This window comes from Monodelphis domestica, chromosome 1 (genome assembly GCF_027887165.1).
Source record: "Monodelphis domestica isolate mMonDom1 chromosome 1, mMonDom1.pri, whole genome shotgun sequence".
Classification (NCBI taxonomy): Eukaryota; Metazoa; Chordata; class Mammalia; order Didelphimorphia; family Didelphidae; genus Monodelphis; species Monodelphis domestica.
Genome location: NC_077227.1, coordinates 296007109 through 296030640, shown reverse-complemented (window position 1 = coordinate 296030640; position 23532 = coordinate 296007109). Strand labels below are relative to the sequence as shown.

At 35.2% G+C, this 23532-nt stretch overlaps 1 protein-coding gene across 1 annotated transcript in view; it reads left to right on the top strand.

Annotated features, from left to right (window-relative positions):
- The first annotated feature begins 4402 nt into the window (after positions 1 to 4402).
- The window catches only part of TRIM9 (tripartite motif containing 9), a 240804-nt gene continuing 221674 nt past the window's right edge, over positions 4403 to 23532 (top strand). Inside the window, exon 1 of the mRNA XM_007473218.3 lies at positions 4403 to 5433. Within this exon, the coding sequence (XP_007473280.1) occupies positions 4612 to 5433 (822 nt within the window). The 5' untranslated portion in view covers positions 4403 to 4611. The remainder of the gene's footprint in view (positions 5434 to 23532) is intronic.

Sequence of the window (23532 nt, the reverse complement as noted above, 5' to 3'; positions counted from 1 at the left end):
AAAATTGAACAAATTAAAAACAAATTTCCTGCACCAGATGAATTTACAAGTGAAAGTTTCAAGGAAAGGTTAATCCCAATAATATATGAACAATTTGAAAAAACCAGGTTGAATCTTATTAAATTCCTTTTATGTCAAACATATGCAAAAAACAATGCAATAATCCAGAACAATCCCAAGGGATTTATGAGAAAGATTGCTATCCATATTGAGAAAAAGATCTGTGGGAGTAGAAAAGCAGAAGAAAAACATATGCTTTATCACTTGTTTATATGGGTATAGGATTTGGGGTTTTGGTTTTAAAAGACTACACTATAAAAATAAATAACATGGAAACACAATTTTTGAGTGATAATACATGTATAACTCAGTGGAATTCCTTGTCAGTTCTGGGAGTGGGGAAGGAAGAGGGGAGGGAGAGAACATCAATCATGTAACCTTGGAAAAATATTTTAAAATAAATAAATTTAATTTAAAAAATAAAAGAAAAAAACACAAATATGCCTAAAAGCAAAAACAGAAAGAAAATTATAGGCCAACTTCCCTAATGAATATTGATGCAAAAACTGAATAAAATACTAGCAAGAAAATTATAACAATAGATCACAAGGATTGTTCATTACAACCAGATGGGATTTATACCAGGAATTCAGGACTAGTTCAACATCAGTTAAAAAAATTATAGTTGATTATATGAACATCAATAATGAAAATTGTATAATTGTATCAAAAGATGCAGAAAGTCTTCCAATGAAATAAACAGCCATTCCTATTAGAAGCACTAGAAACTATAGGAATTGAAGAGCTTTTCTTTAGAAAATATATCTAAAAACAAGCTCATCTATAATTATAATAAAGTAGCAGTTTTCCCAGTAAGAGCAAGGCTGTCATAACCATTATTCAATATTGTTCTAGAAATGCTAGCTGCATGGGAAAAATTTTACAATAAATTTTTCTGATAAAGATCTAATTTCTCAAATCTATAAAGAACTAAGTCAAATGTATAAGAATAAAAGCCATTGTCTAATTGACAAATGATCAAGGATATGAACCAGCAGTTTTCTGATCAAGAAATCAAAGCTACCAATAATCATATAAAAATGTTATAAATCACTCTTAGAGAAATGCAAATTAAATTAACACTGAGATGCCACCTCACACTTAGCAGATTGACCAACATGAAAGTAAGGAAGTGATAAATATTGGAGGAAATGTGCCAAAATTGAGAGACACTAAAGCATTATTGGTGAGGTTGTGAACTGATCCAGCCTTTGTAGAGAATAATTTAGAACTATGCCCAAATGTCCATGAAACTGAGCAAATCATATGATCTTGTAATACCACTACTAGGTCTGTATCACAAAGAGATAATATAAAAAGAGAAAAGGGCCTGCTCATACAAAAATATTTATAGCCCTTTTATGTTAGCAAAGAATTGGAAATTGAGGGATGTTCACCAACTGGGGAATGACTGAACAAATTGTGGCACATATTGGTGATGTAATACTATATATTCATAATAATGCTATCAGAAATGATAAGCAGGATAATTTCAGAAAAAGCTGAATGATCTACATGAACTAATGCAGAGCAAAAGAAGCAGAATTGGGAGAACACTGTATATAGTAAAGCAAAGATTTTGAGCAACTGAAAACTTTTCTACTCAGCAATGCAATGATTTGGGACAATTCTGAAGGACTTGTAACGGGGAATGCTATCCGCCTCCAGAGAAAGAATTGCTGTAGTCAGATGGATGAGAATCAAAACATACTACCTTTCACATCAGTGTACTTACAGTTTTATTTTGGGGTTTAGATTTTGTATGTGTCCTCTTACAACAATGATCAATAAGGAAGTGTCTTTTGCATGGTAATATATGTATGGTTCAGGTAAAATTGTTTATCATTCGCTGAGTGTGGGGAAGGGGGGAGGGAGAGGATGAGATGGTTTGGGTCTTATAATTTTGGAAAAAATGTTGAAAATTATTACATATAATTGGGAAAATAAGATATCTTTGAATTTAAAATTAAACTAAAATGCAAAAAAATTTAACAATAGCAAAAGAAAAAGAAATGCAAGGTTAAGAATAGGTGATAAGAAAAAAACAGAATAGGCAATAAAGAAACCAAACTATCACTCTTTCCAGCCAATAAGATAGTATATTTAGAGGATGCTAAACAATTAAGAACTTTGTAAGGTTGTAGAATATAAAATAGATCCACATAAATCATCAGCTATATATTGCCAAAAAATCCATCAGGAAGAGATAGAGAAATTCAATTTAAAATAACTGTTGACAACATAAAATACCTGGGAGTCTACATGCCAAGACAAACCCAAGGAATATGTGAACACAAAATACTTTTCAGACAAATAAAGGGAGATCTAAATGGTTGGGGAAATGTTAATTACACAATGAGCAGGCAAAGCCAATAGAATAAAAATAATGATTCTACCTTAATTTATTTATTCAGTTCTAGATCAAGCTATCAACAATTATTTTATAGAGCGAGAAAAAGTAGTTTTAAATTCATCTGGAAAAACAAAAGATTATGAAAATCAAGAGAATAAATGAAAAAAATATGAAGACAGCTTGCCTAGAAGTACTAAATTACAAACTATGTTACAGAACATGAAAACAATCTGGTAGTTGGTTGTTGTCCTTTAGTTTGGTAGGCATACTTTCCTTCAGAGCCTCCCTACCTCTGGAAATGTATTCATCAACCTGACAAACTATGTGAAGATCCCCGGAAAGTGTACTAACTTATCCACAGCAGTGAAAATTTCTCCATTTGTTATATAACAGGTGGTTCCAACTATAGATGGTGTGGTGTTAGCTGACAGAGAACCTCTGATTTCTTCATGTTAATTGTTAGGCCTAAATTAGCACAGAATCAATTCATATTCTGTTGTATCTTAGTCTCAGAGGCAGTATTGAATTGTGCATCAGTGGAATAGATTAGGTACACCATACACAGTAGTAAATGACCATAGTAATCTAGTGTTTGATAAATAAACTCCAACATCTAAGTTTTATGGGCAAAAACTCACCATTTGCTAAAACATTGCTGAGAAAACTGGAAAGCAGTTTGGAATAAAGTAGGCATAGATCATTATCTTATATAGCATAACATGACAAAATAGGTACATGATTTAGACATAAAGGGTGATGCCATAAGAAAGTTAGGGGGACCTGGATTTACCTTTTACCTTTTATAAATAAGAGAAAAATTTATGACCTAACAAGAGGTAGAGAAGATCACAGAAAGTAAAATGAATCATTTTGATTGCATGAAATTTAAAAGATTTTACACAAGAAAAACAATGCAGCCAAAATTAGAAAGAAAGCAGCAAACCTATAACAAATTTCTCATGAAACTGAGACAACAACTCTTCTCTAATTGACAAATGGCTAATGGTTATAAACTGGCAGTTTTCAGAAAAGAAATCAAAGCCATCAATAGTCATATAAAAATTATCCAAATGATTATTGATGAAAAAATACAAATTAAAATAATTCTGAAGTATCACTTCACATTTGTCAGATTTGCCAACAACAAAAAAGGCAAATGGCAGATGCTCTAGGTGGTTTGGAAAAATAGAGACCGCTTCACTGTTGTAGTTGTGAACTGACCAGACATTCTGGAGAATAATTTGGAACTGCAGAAGGGCAAACTGTGTATATGCTTTGATCCAGTAGAGCTCAAAGAAAAAGAAATATATGTGTGTGTGTGCATACACGCACACACACACACACACACAAATATATGTATATATTTATATAACATTCATAGCAGCTCTTTTTTTTGTTTAGCAAAGAACTGTAAACTGAGAGAATCCTTATCAATTGGAGAATGGCTGAGCAAATAAGAAATGAGATGCAGGATGGTTTCAGGAAAAACAAAACAAACAAACCTGGGAAGACTTGTGTGAATTGATGCATAGTGAAGAACACTGCATATAGCAACAGATCCAAGATAAAGAATTCTAAAGGATTCATGATAAAAAAGAAATGCTATTTATCTCCATAGAATCCTGATGAACTCTGAGTGCAATACTTCAGTATTCTTTTATTTTTCTTGCTTCCCCCCCTCCCCCCAACATGGCTAATATAGAAATGTTTTGGATATGATTTGAATATTTTTATTTATTGCCTTTTCGATAGATGCAAAGAGGGAATGGAGGGAGGGAAAGAATTTGAAACTCAAAATGTTAAAAACTCAACAATAAAGCGCAGTCTCCTTAATCCACCGACATCCCCCAACCTCACCCCTCCTACTTCCCCGCCTACTCCTCCCAACCCTGTCTATCTGCAGAGGCAAGGTGACTGAAAGACACAGGAGCCAATGGTAGGTCTCGATCCACCCTCATTCCCCCAATAGGCAGAGTAGGTCACGGGGGAGGCTGTCTGGTTTATTTTCTGCAAGCCAGAGAGACAGTCAGTGGTAAGGCTCTGGGGACTTTGGAACGCTATCACCTCCGCTGCAGCTTCTCTTTCTGTTGTTGCTACAGGCCAAAGAGCTGACCACGTCTAGTCGGTTAACTGGATTGGACTGTCAACTACGTAACGCACCAGTCTACAACCTCTTGGTTTACCAGCCCAGTCCTCCTATGGAAGAAATGGAAGAGGAGTTAAAATGTCCAGTGTGCGGTTCTTTCTATCGAGAGCCTATCATTCTGCCTTGCTCTCACAATTTGTGCCAAGCATGCGCCCGCAACATCCTAGTGCAGACCCCGGAGTCGGAATCTCCCCAAAGCCGTCGGGCCTCTGGTTCTGGAGTCTCTGATTATGACTATCTGGACATGGATAAGATGAGTCTGTACAGTGAAGCAGACAGCGGCTACGGCTCTTATGCGGGTTTCGCAAGTGCCCCCACCACTCCTTGTCAGAAGTCTCCCAATGGAGTCCGGGTGTTTCCCCCCGCCATGCCACCCCCCGCGGCCCACTTATCAGCATCTCTGGCCCCAGTGCCTCGCAACTCCTGCATCACTTGTCCACAGTGTCACCGTAGCTTGATCCTAGATGACCGCGGATTGCGCGGCTTTCCTAAAAACCGCGTTTTGGAAGGGGTCATCGATCGCTACCAACAGAGCAAAGCGGCGGCCCTCAAGTGCCAGCTTTGCGAAAAGGCCCCTAAGGAGGCTACCGTAATGTGCGAACAGTGTGATGTTTTCTACTGCGAACCATGTCGGCTCAGGTGCCACCCACCTAGGGGACCTCTGGCTAAACACCGACTAGTGCCCCCAGCCCAAGGCCGGGTTAGTCGGAGGCTGAGTCCCCGCAAAATTTCTACCTGCACCGATCATGAGCTGGAAAACCACAGTATGTATTGTGTCCAGTGCAAGATGCCCGTGTGTTACCAGTGTTTAGAGGAGGGAAAACATTCTAGTCATGAAGTCAAGGCTTTGGGAGCCATGTGGAAGCTCCACAAGGTGAGTCTTGCTTAACTGCTCTCTCCCCCTTCCCCAGCCACAATTGCATTCCTTCTATCTCTGTCATTATAAAATTGTTTTGCACTAGCTGTACCCTTCTTTCATACAGAATACACATCCTCCAGACCTTATTGTCAGGAGGCAGTTCATACGACAGAGGTTCTGCTTTGTCTGGTGCATTGCAGAAGGTGGGGTACTCTTTAAAATTATGTAGGGGTTTAATAACTTCCAAAAAGGAACTGGAAAGACTTAATTTGATGCTTCACAAGATGGTCTGAAGGAGAATAGTGTTCAAGGTCATTTCACGAGCTGCACAAATTGACCTCCAGATTAAGGCTGTAGATAGTTTTCCAATGGAACAATTAGTTGCTGTTAGCTTTGGTGATACTAGTTATGGAGAAATGAATTTATAAGGATTAGAAGCTTGTTCTGGTTCTCAGTATGCAAGAGATGCACGAGACTATGATTATACAGACCCATTTCTAAGTGTAAAGCCATCAGAAGGTCAGGAAAATATATCCCTCATGTGGTTGCTTTAGAAAGATCAACTGGGGCTAGAGCTCTCTCAATCTCTTGGGGTGAGTGGATGCTGTGAATATGTCTAGCATAAATGGAATATTAATGAACCAGATTTAGTTCAAACTACGTCATCTCATTCCTCATCCCAGTGTAACAATCATAGATAGTCATTGCACAGGTTATAAAACTGTGTTTTGCTTTAGGAGCAACATAGGCTGCTACATAGGCTGATAGCCCTTCTTGCCTATGTAGTGGAGGAACTAAGGCAGAAGTAACTTGAAGTTGGTTGGAGGTCTTCCTCAACCTGGAAACTGCTGAGCACCTTGAAAATGCTTCAGAACTGGGCTCCTTCTCTTTATACTTCAGTAAAAGTCACCAGAAATTCTTTTTTAAAAGTAGCTTTGTTAATATGTTTATTCTTTTCACTATCTACAGACTGAAATTCTCATTTGTCGATGATCCCCAACTTGAACTATTGAAAAGGACAACACTACCAATATCTCTCAAAGAAAATGAGCATAAACCTATTCTTTGATTTTATTTTTGAAATTTACATTATAGGATATCTTAAGGGGAAAGCAAACACAGGGTTAATTTTAGTGAATTTGTGAGATATACCTCCAAGTGTTTTGTATAATGGTTATACTGATTCACAGGTCCACCAAAAGTGAATTCGTGTATCTGTCTGGTCACACACTCCAACAGTCATCATTTTCTCTTTTTTGTCATTGTTGCCAAGATGATAGTTATGAGCTTGTTTTATTTATATTTCTGTAATTACTTGTTATTTGAAGAATTTTCATATAGCTAGGATTTCTTTTTAAAAATTCATCAGATATTTTCATAATTTATGTGTTGGAAAATGTCTGTTCTTACATATCATTTATTTATCTCCAATAGGACACTTACATTGAAGAAATTCATTAGAGCTTTTTTCATAGTTAACTATTTACCTTCAAATTTTACCTTTATTATTATTTGTCCAGAAAATATTTAATTTTTGCTAATCAAAATTATCCATTTTATCTCTTGTGACTTTCTTTATCACTTGAGTCTTGAGGAACCAAGAACTCTTCCCCTATTCCTAATTATCCCTAATTGTGAAAAGTCTGTTTTCCCTAGCTTCTCTAAATTGCTTATGATATGACTACACACACTTATTATATGCCTATATGGAGAAGTAGTTTGTCAAGTTGCTGGAAAGGTTTCTTGAATTTTTTCTATACATATAATACTGGTGAGTAGTTTTAGATACTCTTATGTGTTTTTTTAAAAAAAAGGTCCATTTTTATCCTTGCTTTCTAGTGATTTTTTAAGCAACAAATTTTGTCAAAAGCAGTTTCTGTATGTCTTGATAGATTATTTAAAATTATTATTATGGCATATTATGTTTTGGTTTTCTATTGTACTCATCATAGATTAATGGCATATATTTAACCTAGTCATAGCTTATAATTTTGCAATATATTGCTATAGGCTCTTTGCTTATTCAGAGTGTTATGAATACTTAATATCTGCATCAATATTTATTAGGAGTTGGTTAATAGTTTTATTTCCCTACTCTTTATACACACATCCATCCATCTGTCTCTCTGTCTATTTCTCTGTGTCTCTGTATTTATATAATTTTGCATACATGTTTTCAGTATATTTATATAAGTCATAGATATATCTCATTTTGCATATATCTTATTTCTGAATCTTTCAGGATTTAGCAGGTGGGTAGCATGTTTCAACATTGTTCCCATGAAATGGTAGTTGGTCATTATACTAAGATTAATTTAAAGCATTTTGTCTTTATAATATTGTTTTTATTGTATTAGTGGTTCTCCTGGTTCTGTTAACTCTACTTTGCATCTATTCATGTGATTCTTCTCAGGTTTCTCTGAAACTATCCCTTTATTTTTTTAATAGCACATTAGTATTCAATTATATTTATGTGTAGCACAATTTGTTCAGTCATTCTCCAGTCAATGGGGAATTCCAGGTTTCATTTTGCTGCCACTTCAAAAAGAGACATAGCTATTTTGTAACTTTATAGTTTTTTCTCCGTAGGATAAATCATGTTTTTGAATAGACCCTCCATCATTATTCTCCTTTATTCCCTTTCTCTCCTATTTCTATGCTGAGTGAATTCCCCCCCCCCTCCCCGTGTATCCAATTGTATATTGTTATAATTATAATGGTTGAGGTCTTAAACTGTAGTGATTAAAATAGCGGAAGATGTAAATTTTGATAGTGAGGGTGAGTAAATTGTGACCACAGAAAATATGTTTCACCACAGTGTTCTGGTTTTAAAATAAAATATAAGGTGGTTGCCAGGGAAATATTCCCAATTATTCAATATGCCCAAGTCAACTGGGTTTTATAGAGAATTTAATTAATAATACATTAATTAATAATAAAGAAAGAGAGAAAGAGAGAGAAAAAGGAAATAAATATGAAGGGCCTTAAGCCAACATGGCCTAGACCCGAGTCTTAAGAGAGAGATCAGTCAGTTAGTCTTTTATCACTCACCACAAGGTCTGTCTAAGCAAGGATTCTAGGGACACCAGGCCAGCTCCAACTCAGCTGATTTCACCAGAGAGAGATCCAGCCAGAGGCTGTTTTAAAGGGCCTCTCTCCAGAGCCTCCAGAGGGACAGAGTCCCCTCAGAGGAGCTCCAGTGAGACCTCCTTAGAGATTGTCCTCCAAGAGCTTCTCTTCTCCAGAGCCTCTCTCAAGAGATTCTTCCCAAGTGATCCTCATAAGAGCTTTCTCCAAAAGGATTGTTCTCTCCAGAGATTCTGCTTTTTCTTATATAGGGGTTGCTCTCCTATGTCACCTCCCCTAAGTCCTTACATCTACCAATCACTGTAGACGTTTTCCAAAGGACTGCCCATCTGAATTCCTGCTAAGTCGACTAATCTCCTCAGTAAGTCTGAACCAGAGAAAATACTGCTGTGTCGACTAATCCCCTCAGTAAATCTGAACCAGAGAAAACACATCTGAGATGACTAATCTCATTAAGAGAAAACTTGCCTGACCCTTTTAGGTACCTAGCATCCCATTGTATCAATTCTAAAAAACAGGCATGGCTCAAAGAACTCCTTGCCTTATTATAAGCATGGGTCCAAGTACTTTCATTGTTTAGCAAGGAGTTTTCTCCCCTAAAGCAGTCTTAAGTACGGGTGGAGTAGAGGTCCTCCCATTTCTGATCCTGGCGAGTTCACACATCAAAATGGGGAATGTTTTCCAGTAGGGAATTTGTTCCAATGGAGGATTCCTCAATATGGAAATTTTTTAACATTCACAAGTCTGAGAGATTTCAAGATTTACAATATGTACATATTCTTCCCTTTTGTCCATTTCAGATGAGAGTACTATAAAAAGCTCAGTTTCAGTTACAACCCACTCCCTTCTTCCTTCTACTTGTGCACCTTCATTATGTGAGTAATTTTCCCTAACCTTCTTCTCCCTAATTTCCCTTTCAATTCTTCTTTTATGAATAGCAAAACATAAGATAACCTCTCAAAGACTGTCCAATTAAATAACCCTTGATGATGGCAGGGTTCAGAGTATCATTTCCTGATATTGGTGTATAAGGAGTTTATCCTTGTTTACTCCCCCATGATTGAGCATTTGTGCTTATCTATGTTTTCCTAAACTCTAGGTTTAAACTTCCAAGTTTTTATGTTGCTTTCATCTTTTCATCAGTAAAGCTTGGAAATCTTCTAATTTACAAAATGCCCATTTTTTCCTCATTAGGATTATACTCAATTTTGCTATCTATGTTATTTTGGCCTATAATCATCGTTATTGTCTTCTGGAATTCTGGATTTTTGGAACATTGTCTTCTGGAATATTGTATTTTGTCCTTTTTGCTTCTTTATAGTAGTGACTGCTGTAGTGGTTTAATTTTTTTCTTTCAGACCAATTGCTTTATTTCTTTTTGACCTGTAAGCTTTGAATTTTTGCTACAAAGTTACAAGATATTTCTTTTGGGGTTAATTCAGGAGGCTACCAGTGAATTTTTTCTATATAGACTTTGCTCTCTAGTTCTAAGAAACTGGACAGATTTTCCTCTTTTTTAAAAAACCTTTACCTTCTGTATTAGAACTGATACTATCTGTTTCAAGGCAGAAAAGTAGTAAGGGCTGGGCAGTTGGGGTTAAATGACTTGACCAACATGACACAGCTAGCTAGTATGTGAGAGCAGATTTGAACTCAGGACCTCTTGCCTCCAGGCTTGACTCTATTCACTGAACTATCCAGCTGACCCTGGGCAGTTTTAAGATTCCCTGAAATATGCTTCCTAAGCTCTTTTTTGTGTTTTTTTTTTAATGGTGGTTTTTATGTAGTCCAATGATTCTTCTTAAATGATCTCTCCTCAATCTGTTTTCCAGGTCAGCCTTTTTTCAGTAAGATTACAACATTTTTCATTTATTTTTTTCACTCTTGATTTTTAACATTTTTTTGTGGTTATCTCCTGAAGTCTCTGTGGTTCATTCTAATTTTCAGGGAATTATTTTTTGAGGCATGATTTTGTATCTCTTGTACCAAGCCATTAATTTCCATTTTAATCTTTGCATTTCCATTTTCCTTCCAGTACTCTTGTTCTATTTTTTAAAAAATATTTTAATTATTTCTTAACTCCTGTCTCTTCCAGGAATTCTATTTGAATTTGTTTTGGAGTAATTGTTTTTTTCTAGGTTTTTATCTTGAGGGTCACTGTATAAACATGCTTGCGAAAATGAGTGCATGCATATATGTGTGTGTTTTTTCTTTTAGCCTACTTTCTGAGTTCAGATTGATGCTGGGTCTGGGCTCTTTTGGCCTTCTGGAGGGAAGGTATGGGCTGGACCTTTAGCCACTTTCTTAGAGTACAGAGTGCTGCATTATTCTAGCATCTCAAACATAACTCAGGGAAGGGATCGGCATGCTTTGAGCGCTCATAGAATGGTTTGATCTGAGGCAAAGTATGATTTTCCCTGCTATCTTAGCTCTGCAAATTCAAAGATACTCCATATATTCTTATTTGTAGATGCAATTTTGCAATATTAGCCTCCAAATATTATAAACCCTCTTAGAAAATATCTGATACAATTCAAAAGAACAAACTCCTCGAGAGAAGGGACTATATTTACTTTTTCTTTATATACATTTAGTTCCTCATACATAGCAAGGATTTAGCAAAATGTTTGTTGATTTATTAATTGAAAAGAGTTTGCCCTAGTGGAATGAAATGGACAATCTATTGAGGCATATATATATATATGTATACATATATATATTTATCTATTATACATGTAATATCTATCTAGTTATATGGATACCACTGCATGTGTAAAAGTATTTTAAAACTTGTTTATATATATATATGCATATATATGTGCTGTTATATATGTAACGGGAAAAAGATACAAATTGATAGTGAAGTGGACTCAGAATTAAATAGGAAGAAAAGATTGAACTATATTCCTTCAGACAATTCCAAATTTCCTTTAAAGACCCCAAACTTCCCCCCCCCCCAAAAGACTTATTTTTTTTGTATACCAATATTCTCATATTATTGTTTGAATGGCTTGGGGTCATTAATACAATGGTTTCCAAGGAATTAAACTCCAGCAACAGTGTATTAGTGTCCCAATTTTTACACATGACCTCCATTTGTCATTTTCTTTTTCTGTTATGTTAGTCAATATGATAGGGATGAGGTAGTATCTTAGAGTTATTTTAGCTTTCATTTCTCTAATCAATAATGATTTTTGAGCTTGACTTAATGTGACGTGACAAATGATAGCTTTGATTTCTTCTTCTGTAAACTGCTTGTTCATATCTTTTAATCATTTATCAACTGTAGGGTGTTTTTCATTTTTCTGAATTAGGCAGAGTTCTCTATATATTTTAGAGATGAGGTCCCTTTAAGAGAAACTTGTTGCAAATTTCCTCCTTTTCCCTGTTTTCTTTCTAATTTTAGTCATATTAATTTTTGTTTGTGCAAAAACTTTTTAATTTGTTGTATTGTAATACAATAATACAATTGTAATAATAATGTAATCAAAAGTATCCACTTTATTTCCCATGATCATCTCTATGTTTTGTTTTGTCAAAATTCTGTCCTTTTCCAAAGATCTGACAGGTACATTTTCCATGCTCTTCTAAGTTACTTGTGATACCACCTTTTATGTCTCAATTATTTATCCATTTTGACCATATGTTGTTGCTATCATTTGTTATTTGACCCACTCATTTTTTCAGGATTTTGCAATAAAATTTAAATTTATCTATCCATAGACCTCTATGAAATGTAAATTTTATTGTGTTATGGTAGAAAAGTATGTGTTTAATTTTTCTGCATTTGGTTGTAAGATTTTTATGGTCAATTTTTGTGAAGGTGCCATAAAACAGTTGAGAAAAAAGCATATTGCATTCTATTCCCATTTATCTTTTCAAAGATTCTATTTATGTGAAGGAGGTTCAAGCTTCACCCCCCCATCCTCCCAAGTAGCCAGAAACCCCCCTTATTAATTCCCCCTCTGCTCTAAAGGTCCTTGTAGACCTCTTCTATGTGAGATAATTTCACCCATTTTCTTTTCCCTTCCTCTTCCCAAGTCACTCCTATTTCTCACCTATTCTTTTTTTACATAACTTATTCAAACAATTTTACATAATCAATTCACTGCCACAACCTTTTTCTATGTAGAATCTTTCTAACTTTACTAATAATGATAATATTCTTAGAAGTTACTTGTATCACTTTTCCATATAGATAGGTAGAGATTTTAACCTTACTAAGTCCACCTCTGGTCTTTTCACTAGGAATGCTTGAAAGCCTTCTATTTCATTAAATATCCTTATTTTGCCTTGGAAGATTTTCTTCAGTTTTACTAGATGGGTTATTGCATGTTGTATTCCCAGCTCTTTTGTCTTCCAGAATATCATACTCCAAGCCCTCTAATCCTTTAATATGATCACTGCTAGCACTGTAGAAATGGAACAAATTCCCTGATTATCACCTGAAGGAAATCTCAAAATGAAAACTTTAAGAAATATAATAGCCAATTTCCAGAACTCACATGTCAAAGGGAAAAATATTTCAAGTAGCCAGAAAGAAATCATTTAAATTCCATGGAACCACAGTCAGGATCACACAAGATTTAGCAGTGGTCATATTAAAGGATTAGAGGGCTTGGAGTATGATATTCTGGAAGACAAAAGAGCTGGGTATTCCCTTACTTTCCAATTTTTTGTACATATAGGTCCTTCCCTATTTTTTTTATCTCTTTGAAATACAAAGTAATAGTATTGCTGGGTAAAAAGGTATGCATTATTTTATAGCCTTTTGGGCCTAGTTCCAAATTGCTCTCCAGAACGGCTGAATCAGTTCACCACTCCCCCAATAAGATATTAAGGTCTTAATTTTCCCATATTCCCTCCAAATTTTGTTATTTTCCTTTTCTGTCATAAACATCAATCTAATAGATGTGAGATGTTACCTCAGAGGTGTTTTATTTTGCATTTCTCTAATTAATAATATAGAACATTTTTAGCAGGACCACAGAGAGCTTTAATTACCTTATCTCAAAACTTTCTGTTCATATCCTTTGACCATTTATCAATTAGGGAATCATATGTATTCTTACACATTTGGCTCATTTCTCTATTTTGACAGGCTCATTATAAAATTTTTTGGTATCGTAATTACTATGTATTACTCTCCATCCTATTTACTTCTTTTGGCTTTGGAACACCCCATTCCCCCAATTTCTATCAGCCCCATCCCCTTCTCTTATCCACCTCCCCAACTATTCTCCTATAGATAAAATAGAATTCTACTCCCAATTGATCATGTATGTTCTTTCCACATTGAATCAATTCCAATGAGAGTAAGGTTTGTGTGCTCTCCTCTCCACCTCCCCCATTTTCCCCTCCATTATTAAAAGCTTCTTTTATGTGAGATAATTTACTCCATTCTATTTTCCCTCTCCATTCTTCTAATGCATTCCTCTTTGTCATACCTTAATTTTTTTTAATATCATCCCATCAAGTTCAACAAAAACCCTTGCTCTCTGTCTATGCATACACCTTCTAAATTCCTTAATAATGATAAAGTTCTTAGGAGTTACAAGAATCATTTCCCCATTTATGGATGTAAATAATTTAATCTTACTTAAAGTCTTTTAATTTTTCTTTCCTCTTTACTTTTTTATAAGACTCTTGAATCTTGTATTTGAGAGTCAAATTTTCCATTCAGCTATGGTCTTTTCATCAAAAATATTTGAGGGGCAGCTGGGTGGCTTAGCAGATTGAGAGCTAGGTTTAGAGAGGGGAGGTCCTAGGTTCAAATCTGGCCTCAGACACTTCCTAGCTCTGTGATCCTGGGCCATCATTGTCTAGCCATTACCACTCATCTGCCTTAGAACCAATACACAGTATTGATTCTAAGATGGAAGGTAAGGGTTTTTTTTTTTTTTAAAGAATGTTTGAAAGTTCTTAATTTCATTAAATAACCATTTTTCCTTTTGAAGGATTATACTCATTTTCCCTTGGTAAGTGATTCTGAATTGAAATTCTAGCTCCTTTGCCCTTTGCAATATTATATCCCAGGCCCTCTGATGCTTTAGTATAGAAACTGCTATGTTTCTTTTTGCCTGCTTGCAATATTTTCTCGTTGACTGAAGAGTTCTGGAATTTAGACACAATATTCTTGGGACTTATCCCTTGGGGATCTCTTTTAGGAGGTGATTGATGGATTTTTTCATTTATATTTTATTCTCTGGTTCTATAATATACAGGAAGTTTTCCTTGATAATTTCTTGAAAGATGATGCTTATGCTCTTTTTTTTTTATCATGGATTTCAAGTAATCCAGTTTTTCCATTGAGATATTTTGCATTTTCTTCTATTTTTTCCCATTCTTTTGACTTTGATTGTTTCTTGATGTTTTGTGGAGTCATTAGATTCCATTTGCCCAATTCTAATTTTTAAATCATAATTTTATTTATTGAGTTTTTGAACCTCTTTGTCCTTTTGGCCATTCTACTTTTGAAAGAGTTCTTTTCCTCAGTGAATTTTTGTAATTTTTTTTGATCTGGCCAATTCTAGCTTTGAAGAAATTATTCTCTTTGGTACAATTTTATATATCTTTTTCCATTTGGCTCATTCTGCTTTTTAAAAAAGTTCTCTTCAATGGATTTTTGTGCCTATTTTTTCAATTAGACTATTCTGTTTTTTAAGGTATAAATTTATTTAATATTTTTGTGCCTTCTTTACCAAGCTGTTGATTCATTTTTCATGATTTTGCTTTGTCATTCTCATTTCTTTTCCCATTTTCCTCCTACCGCTCTTATTTAATTAAAAAAAAAAAACAACTTTTTTTCAGCTCTTTCATGGATTATTTTTTTTTACTTGATTGCAATTGAGTAAAAAAAATAATCCATGAAAGAGCTGAAATTTTTTCTTGTAGGCTTTGGATAAAATAGCATTCACTTTGTTGTATTCTGAGTTAGTGTTTTGGTCTTTCATGTCAACAAGATAGCTTTTTATGTTGAGTTTCCTTTTTGTTGTTGTTTGTTCATTTTCCAACTTACTTTTTTTATTTTAATTAAAAAAAATTGTTAAAGTTGGGCTCTGTAAGTCTGGTGAAGGGAGCACTGTTCCATGATTCAGACTTTTTGTGCAACAGCCTTCAGAGGTAGCCCTGGGGAACTATCTGCTTTCACTTTTTCCAAGATGTCATGATATATAGAGAGGTATATTTAATACTCTCCTGGCTAGTGCTCTGGTCTGTGGGTAACCACCACCACTCTTTTCTGCCTTGGAATTGTGATTAGGTTCCCTTACTCCCCTATAATTGCAAAAGCTGTTGTGTACTAGAGCTCTCTCTCACATTCTGAGACTGAGCCCCAGGACTGCAATCTGGAACTGTATATGGGCAATGCAAGAAGAGTCATGCACCCATAAGCCACCAAAGGGACCCCAGTCCCCTCCTTCACAGCAGTCCATCTCCCTTTACTGTTTGTGTCTGAGAGATTTTGAAGTCTCTTCTGTGACTGAACTGCCCTTTAGGTCTTTGCTGTCCTGAGGCTGGTATACTGCTTTGTGCTCCACTTCCACCCTGGTGCACTAGATCTTTAATGCCAGACTTATAAATTGTTTTGAACAGAAGAATTATTTCACCCAGTCTTTTGTGGGTTATACTGTTCCAGAATTTTTTGTCTTGTTTTGAGGTGTCATGACATAGTTTTTTGGAGGGTAATTTGTTAGGAAACCTCCCTTCACAGGGGCCAATCAGAGTCTCCAAATTGTCTTGTACTGCCCTGGAGCAGTGTCTGTGGGACTGACTTCTCATCTCTAAAGGTGTTAATTCTCCTCCTAGGATTCACACGTTTCTGAGTTATCACCCAGCTTAGCATGTGGGTTACAGACCTTTCCCCACTTAAGGTTAAGTAGAGGTGTCTTCCTTTTGGAGGGTCAAGAATGGGTGTATTCACTTTTGCAGATTAATTCAAAAGTAGACAAAGGACAGTTAATCCTGTACTCATACTATCCACATTCAGAGGAAAACTGTGGGAGGAGAAACACAGAAGAAAAACAACTGCTTCAAAACATGGGTCAAGGGGATATCTTTGGGGATGTAGATTCTAAATGAACATCCTAATGCAAACACCAACAACATTGAAATGGCTTTTGATCAAGGACACATGTAATCCCCCAAAAATTGTGCATCGTCTGCAGGAAGGGTGTGGGGAGGGGAGGGAGGGAAATAATATGATTCTTGTAACCAAGAAATAATGTTCTAAATTGACTCAATAAATTAACAAAAAAAGAAAGTCAAATTTAATGAAAAACTAAAAGTTAATGAAAATTAGCAAATATACAAATAGTATTCACAAACAGCAGCAATATAAACTACTTACAAAGGGGGAAAAAAGCAGCCATTAGAGATAGCTCAACATAGCTTGTAAGTCAAATAAAAAAAAACTACACAAAAAAACATTCTTTTCAATGACAGTACAATCAATGTACAAATACAAATTTAAATTTATTTTATAACATTTCTTGTAGGATCAATTTTCTAAATACAAAAGATGCCCATTTTGGGTAGATACATATTTTTAGAGGTTTAATATTGACTTATTTTAAAACATATTAGTGTTATTATATGCAAAGGACTCAGTTATGGTGAATATCTGTTTCCTAAATTTAATCATTGTATTTTTCTTTTCTCATTCTTTCTGGCAGGGATTTTGAAGATCCAATTTGTATAATTATTTTAGAGATCATCAGACCATTTTTTAAATAACATACAGTTATTACAATTGCCCACAAATAAAGATTTCTCTCAGCTACCAATATGATACATATTGTATAAGACTATGTGGAAGAGCCATATTAACCTTTTTTCCTAAATGTGTATTTTCACTAGCTCAATAGGAAGGCAGAGCTTATATCCACAGATTTGTTAGGACTAGTTACTCTTCATGTAATGAAAATTTCTAGAAGCATTTTTTTCTTTAAAGATTTAACTCTTTGGGGTGTCTTCCCCTACTTTCCTGTTATCTTTTGCTATGGGGAAACTTATAAAACATTAAATATACAAGGAGGCAAAAACATGACCTTTTAAAAGCTTATCTTTGCTATATTTATTTGTTTTTATGCCTTACAACATCATGGGGTTATTTTCATTTCGCACTTTTCAAGAGTATTTTTCCTGAGTAATCACACAGGAGCAACTGTGACTTGGACAAAGCAGTCCAAGTAATCAAAATTATTATCACCATTTACTACTGCACTATTACTGTGGTCTATGAGTTTCCAGGTGAGACATTTGGAAAATGTTTGTTATTACCTTTTACATTTCCTTATAGTAACAATGAAATTTATTTCAATGTGGAACCATAACAATTGCCAACAATAGGCCAGCTGTCACATTCTGCTAGATTTTAAACTGTATTCAAATGTTGGCTGAAATAAAGGGTTTAAATTTTTTTTCATTATTTAGAAAAAGAGGGGACAGAGAGTACCTAACACAAATCTTGCTCTCATCTCAACTGGTAAAAAGAGGAAAAAGTGCCTAACACAAATAAATGGGTACAGGAATAGTCAATAAACATTTATTAAATGTCTCCTATGTGCCAGGCGCTGTCCCAAGCACTTGAGATACAAAAAGAGATAAAAGATAGTCTTTGCCCTCAAAAAGCTTATATTCTAAGACAGCTTGCAAACAAATACATATAAAGTAAGCTATATTCAGGATAGGTAGGATATATTAAAATAGGGAAGGTACTATTAAGCTGAGTTTTAGTTAAGACTTAAATGAATCTGGGAATGTCAGTGGTTAGAGCAATGGAAGAAGAGAATTCCAGGTAGAGAGGACATTTAGGGCGAATGCCTGGAGCCTAGAGATGGAAGTGTTTTGTTTGTTGAACAGGTAGATCTCTATTGTCATTTGATAGAAGAGTGCATGTTAGGGGGTAAGGTCTAAGAAGAAAAGGAAATTAAAGAGAGGACTAAGTTATAAAGGTTTATGAATGCCAAAGAGCATTTTATACTTTTTCCTGGAGGCAATAGAAAGCCATTGGAATTTATTGAGCAGTGAGATGACATAAACAGACATTAATTTTAGGAAAATTATTAAATTTTATAAATTATTGGGAAAATTAGGAAATTAGTTGGCTGAATAAAAGATAGATTAGATTGGGAAGAGATTTGAAGCAGGTAGACATTCAGCAGTTTATTTTAATAAAAGAAACACAAATAGATGAGGGCTTGAACTAGAACTGTGGCAGGGTTAGAGGAGAGAAGGTACATTTTAGAGAGATGTTGCAGAGGTGAAATTGACAAATCTTTGTAATAGCTTGGCTATGGAGAGATTGAGAGATTGTGAGGAATCCAAAATGACTACTATGTTACAAGCCAAATGGATTGGGAGGATGCTGTTGCCCTCCATAGTAACAGCATAGATAGGAGGAGAGGTTGATTTGAGAGAAAGATAATGAATTCAGCTTTGGACAAATTGTGTTTACTGAAAATCCAGTTCTAGGTGTCTGAAAGATAGTTGGAGGTGTGAGATTGGAGATCAATGGAGAGATTGGAACAGGAAGGTAGATTTGAGGGTCATCAGAATAGAGATCGCCAAAAGGAGAAGTATAGAGGTAGAAGAAGAGTCAGAACCTTGAAGAATACCTGAGTTAGAAGGTGTGATTTAAAGGAGAATTCAGCAAAAGAAATAGAAAGAGCAGTCAGATTGGTAGAAGGAAAACCAGGAGAGAGTGTTAGAGAGAAAAGCATATCAAGATGGAAAGATTGATAAAGTGTCAAGGACCAATTAAAATGAAGACTGAGAAAAGGACATTAGATTTGGTAAATGATAATGATCATTATCAACTTTAGAGAAAGAATTTTCATTGGAGTGATAAAGATAGATTGAAAGGGGTCATTAGAGAGCAGAGAAAATGGAGACATCTATTGATATTGAGTCAGCCTTTTCTTGAGGCATTTAACTACAAAAGGAAGAAGAGACATAATGAAGATAGTGGAGATAGAAGAATCAAGTGAGTTATTTTTTTTCATAATGAAAGAGATATGATCCAGTAGAGAGGGAGAGATTTCAAATAAGAAAAAAGTGAAGATGACAGAAGTGTCAATCTGTTGGAGGAGAAAAGATGGAAGGGGATCACTTGAACAAGTTAAGGGGTAAGCCTAGGTAAGGATTAAAGCTACTTCATCATGAAAAACCAAGACAAAGGAGAAAATGGGAGGAGGCACCTGAGTGGCAGGTGATGAAGAAGAAAGGAAAAGAAATCATTCATGGCAAAATACCACATTTTTCCCCTGAAAAACATGTGACAAGATTCTCAGCTGAGAGAGTGGGGAGAGAGAACAATGGAAACTTTGAGATAGGATGAGAAAGTCTGAATGAGCTGCTATAGGGTGACGGAGAAAGTTGATAAAGGAGATAGAGTAGAATTGTCTAGTAATAGTGTGGGTCCAGTTGAAGTAATATAACATAAATTTGTAGTGGAGCCAATGAGAATGGTTGTATAGTATTCTCAAGAGCATGTGTATAATGTGAAAGAGTAAATTGAAGAAAATGTGCAAACAGAGGCAATGGAGGGAGGTTTGCAGAGCTGTCAATCAAGGAGCATTCCAGAGGAGAATGTGACCAGGAGAAGGCAGTTAAAAGAAACACCCAAGCTGCTGAAAATCTTTTTCTTTCTTCTGGCACCTGAAGGAGGAAGGAGTGAGAAGATCCTTTCCTCGTTGAACTGATTTTCTTTCTACCTTCTCAAGAAGTGATTCAAAGATCCTCAAACCTGTTGGCCATATCCATCATCCAAGACTATAATTATATTTCTCAATTTAGGATTATTTAATATCAGGGAAACCCTAAACCTTCTTTCCTATCCAATTTCCTGTTCCTTCCCCTTCTTTAAATAAACCCATTGTTACAACAACTTAAAGAGTGAGTTATCTATCAGATATATTAGGTAACTTAGAACTGAATCCCCGTTTGTCACCAACTGAAGAGATTAACTGAAGTGGGAGGGAGAAGGGAGGAGGGAGGCTACATGGAGGATGGAGGTAGACCTGATTCCTAATTACCTCATTAGTCTGTAGCTTTGCCCAGCAATCTTAAATTACCACATTCCATCAAGGTACAACCACTTAATACATTAGAAACAAAGAAAAAGAATGGTGGGAATGATCCAAGGCTATGCATAATTACAATTTAATAAAGGATTCAAGAAATTCAAAAGAGAAAGTGTAGAGTGGAATAGGTTCTGAAATGAGTCAAGATGGAAAGAAGATGAGAGAATAGCTAATGCAGAAGGGATGTTCTAGGAGAGAATTGAAGGGTCAAGAGATTGGAGGATATGGTGCAAATGAAGAATAAGTTCATGCCAGGAGAATCAGAGAGAGATATGAAAAAACAATAGATTGTAGTTATATAAAGGGATTTCAGAATTCTTAAAGATAGAGGTGGTACATTTATGTGTGATGCCAAAATCAGGAGTATGACTTCTGTGTGTGCCTGAGATTGGGTAGAAAAGCAGTTCATGGGAGATGAATGGGTTGAGGAAATGAGTGGTCAGGGTATTTGAGGGAATCAATATACATGTTGAAGTCTCCTAATATAAGACAAACATTGGAGAGGAGAGAAAAAATGGCATGCCATGTATCAATCTCATTGAGGAAGGAAAGTGAGTGACCAGGCAGTCTCTAGACAACAACTATCCGGATTTTGATTGGTTAGTAGATATGAGTAGCATGAATCTCAAAGTGAGAGATTTTACCTTTATTTTTCCCCTTTGACAGGTATTTTATGAAGCTCCACCCCAAATGTCAGTCATTATGTTAGGAAATACAGATACAAAGACAGAAACAAACAGAATTCTTGAACTCAAAGAGCTTAGATTCTACTGAGGAAAAACCAAGAATACACAAATAAGGAAAGATAAGATTTTATTAAAGATGGAGAACTTGTAATTGGTGACAGGAAGCAAGGTGTATTTCAACTCTCCTATCTTGAGCCAACAAGAATGAGTGAAGATACAATCATCAGGACTAGAAAGGGTGGCCAATGAGATTGTGTCATTGGAGTGGGAGGTGAAGGGAATCAGGTTTCAGTAAAAAGAATCAAACTGATAGATGGAATGAATGGGAGAGGAAAATATTCAAGATGAAGGAAATGTGGCATTCCAGAGGACCCAACAGAAGGAATGGATGTAGGAAAAGCTGAGTTTTTTAGGTTGATTGAACAAAATAAAATATAATTTAAAAAATAGAGGAAAAGATTGAACAAAAATAAGGCATAATATGGGTTAAAGGAAGTCCAAGATGTAAACTTGGAAGAAAAGTGTAATGAGAAAAAAAAACATTTTAAGCACAATGACAAAGAGTGATTGGAGGAAATGAAGTGGAAGATAAAAAAATAAAATGAAAGTTTGGGAGGGAAAAAAAAAATCACTGAACTCTAAGAAAACCATGACCAGAGAAAATTAAGTACTAACATAGTATTTCAAGAAGTCATTGAAAAGTTAGGGTTGTGGAAAGATGGCAGAATAGGGTGTGAAAGTACCTCACTTTCCAAATCCCCTCACAAACCATCAAAAATATTACCTAAATCAACTCCAAAGCAGTCAAAATAGATAAGAATCAATATAAGCAGTACAACAAGGGACAATTTGGGAGGAAGGTCTCTGACCTCCCAGGCTGTTGTCTCATCTGATAGAAGAGCCTTTTCTTCAGGACTGCCCATACTTTTAGTTCTCATCTTCTTTTGATTAGATTATATCTTTAGAGTTACTTCACACTTCTTTGTTAGTTACTTTTGTTAGTTACTTGACCTTTTTGGGATTAATTTAACCTTTATAGTTACTTAACATCATTTTGTATTAAGATACTTGACCTTTTTGTGATTAATTTAACCTTTATAGTTACTTAACACCTTTTTGTATTAAAATCTTAAAATAGACTTAACGTAAAGTACTAGCTTCACTATAAGGTAAGAGTTAAGTACCTTCATTGTTCAATCAGGAGATTACAACTTTATCTTCCCCTAAAGTACATCTAAGTAGGGTGGAGTAATTTAAAGTTCCCATAACATTCCTGATTTTGTTACACTAAGTATCTTCATTGTTACAACCAAGAAATAGGTAAATCCAATCTTCACAATCCCCCCTGATGATCATTGGGAGTGTAGTCTCCCTGTTGATCATTTAACATAATCATCTTGTAGTCCTAAAGCACTTCTAACTACAGATGTATACAATATTCAATTTCTAAGAGAAAATTATGATAGTTAGATAAAAGAGGGAAATAGATGAAATACAGACAGCAAAACCAATGTTTGCTGAGCACATTGACAAAAACCAATTAGGGGAAAGCCCCCTTTTGGCATAAGATTATACATTCAAGTAAATGTTCAATCAAACTTCAGTTCAATCAGCCACACCCAAAGTTCATTCTTGATCTTCTTGATGTAGTGTACAGTTTCTGGCATCTTTCTGCAATAATTCATTCTCTGGATTTAGGAATCAGCAAGCTTCTATCCTGAAGATCTTTCTTGAACAAAAAAATTTCAAAATCTTGGATTTTTATTAAAATACAAAAAAAAATCCAGTTCAGCTCAGGATGCAATGTTGAGTTATGGGGTTATATAAGTCAATTATCAAAAGGAGAGAAAAACAACAAAAAACATGGAAAGGAAAAAATGGAAAGAAAGAAAAAAAATTCTAAATAGGCCCTTATTTGGGTTTAATAAATTTCTAACAGGCCCTTGTATAGGTAAAATTTAAAATAGTTTCTATCCCACAAGTCTGTAGGACAGAATGCAGTAATATTTCACTTACCCATTTGCAGCCAAGAATACAGGAAGTTGCCATACTATAAGAAGGAAAGGGACTAGAATTTTATTTTGATAGGGAAGTGTCATTCCCTGGTCTGATTTTTTGTCATTCTCGGGGATATGGGGAGCCAGGATGATAGTCAAACTTTGGTACTTGTCTGAGTACTTTACAAAGAGTGTAGATATAAGGAAGTCCTATGACTTAACATATGCCAAGCATCACAACCTTGAGTCTCACACAAGTTT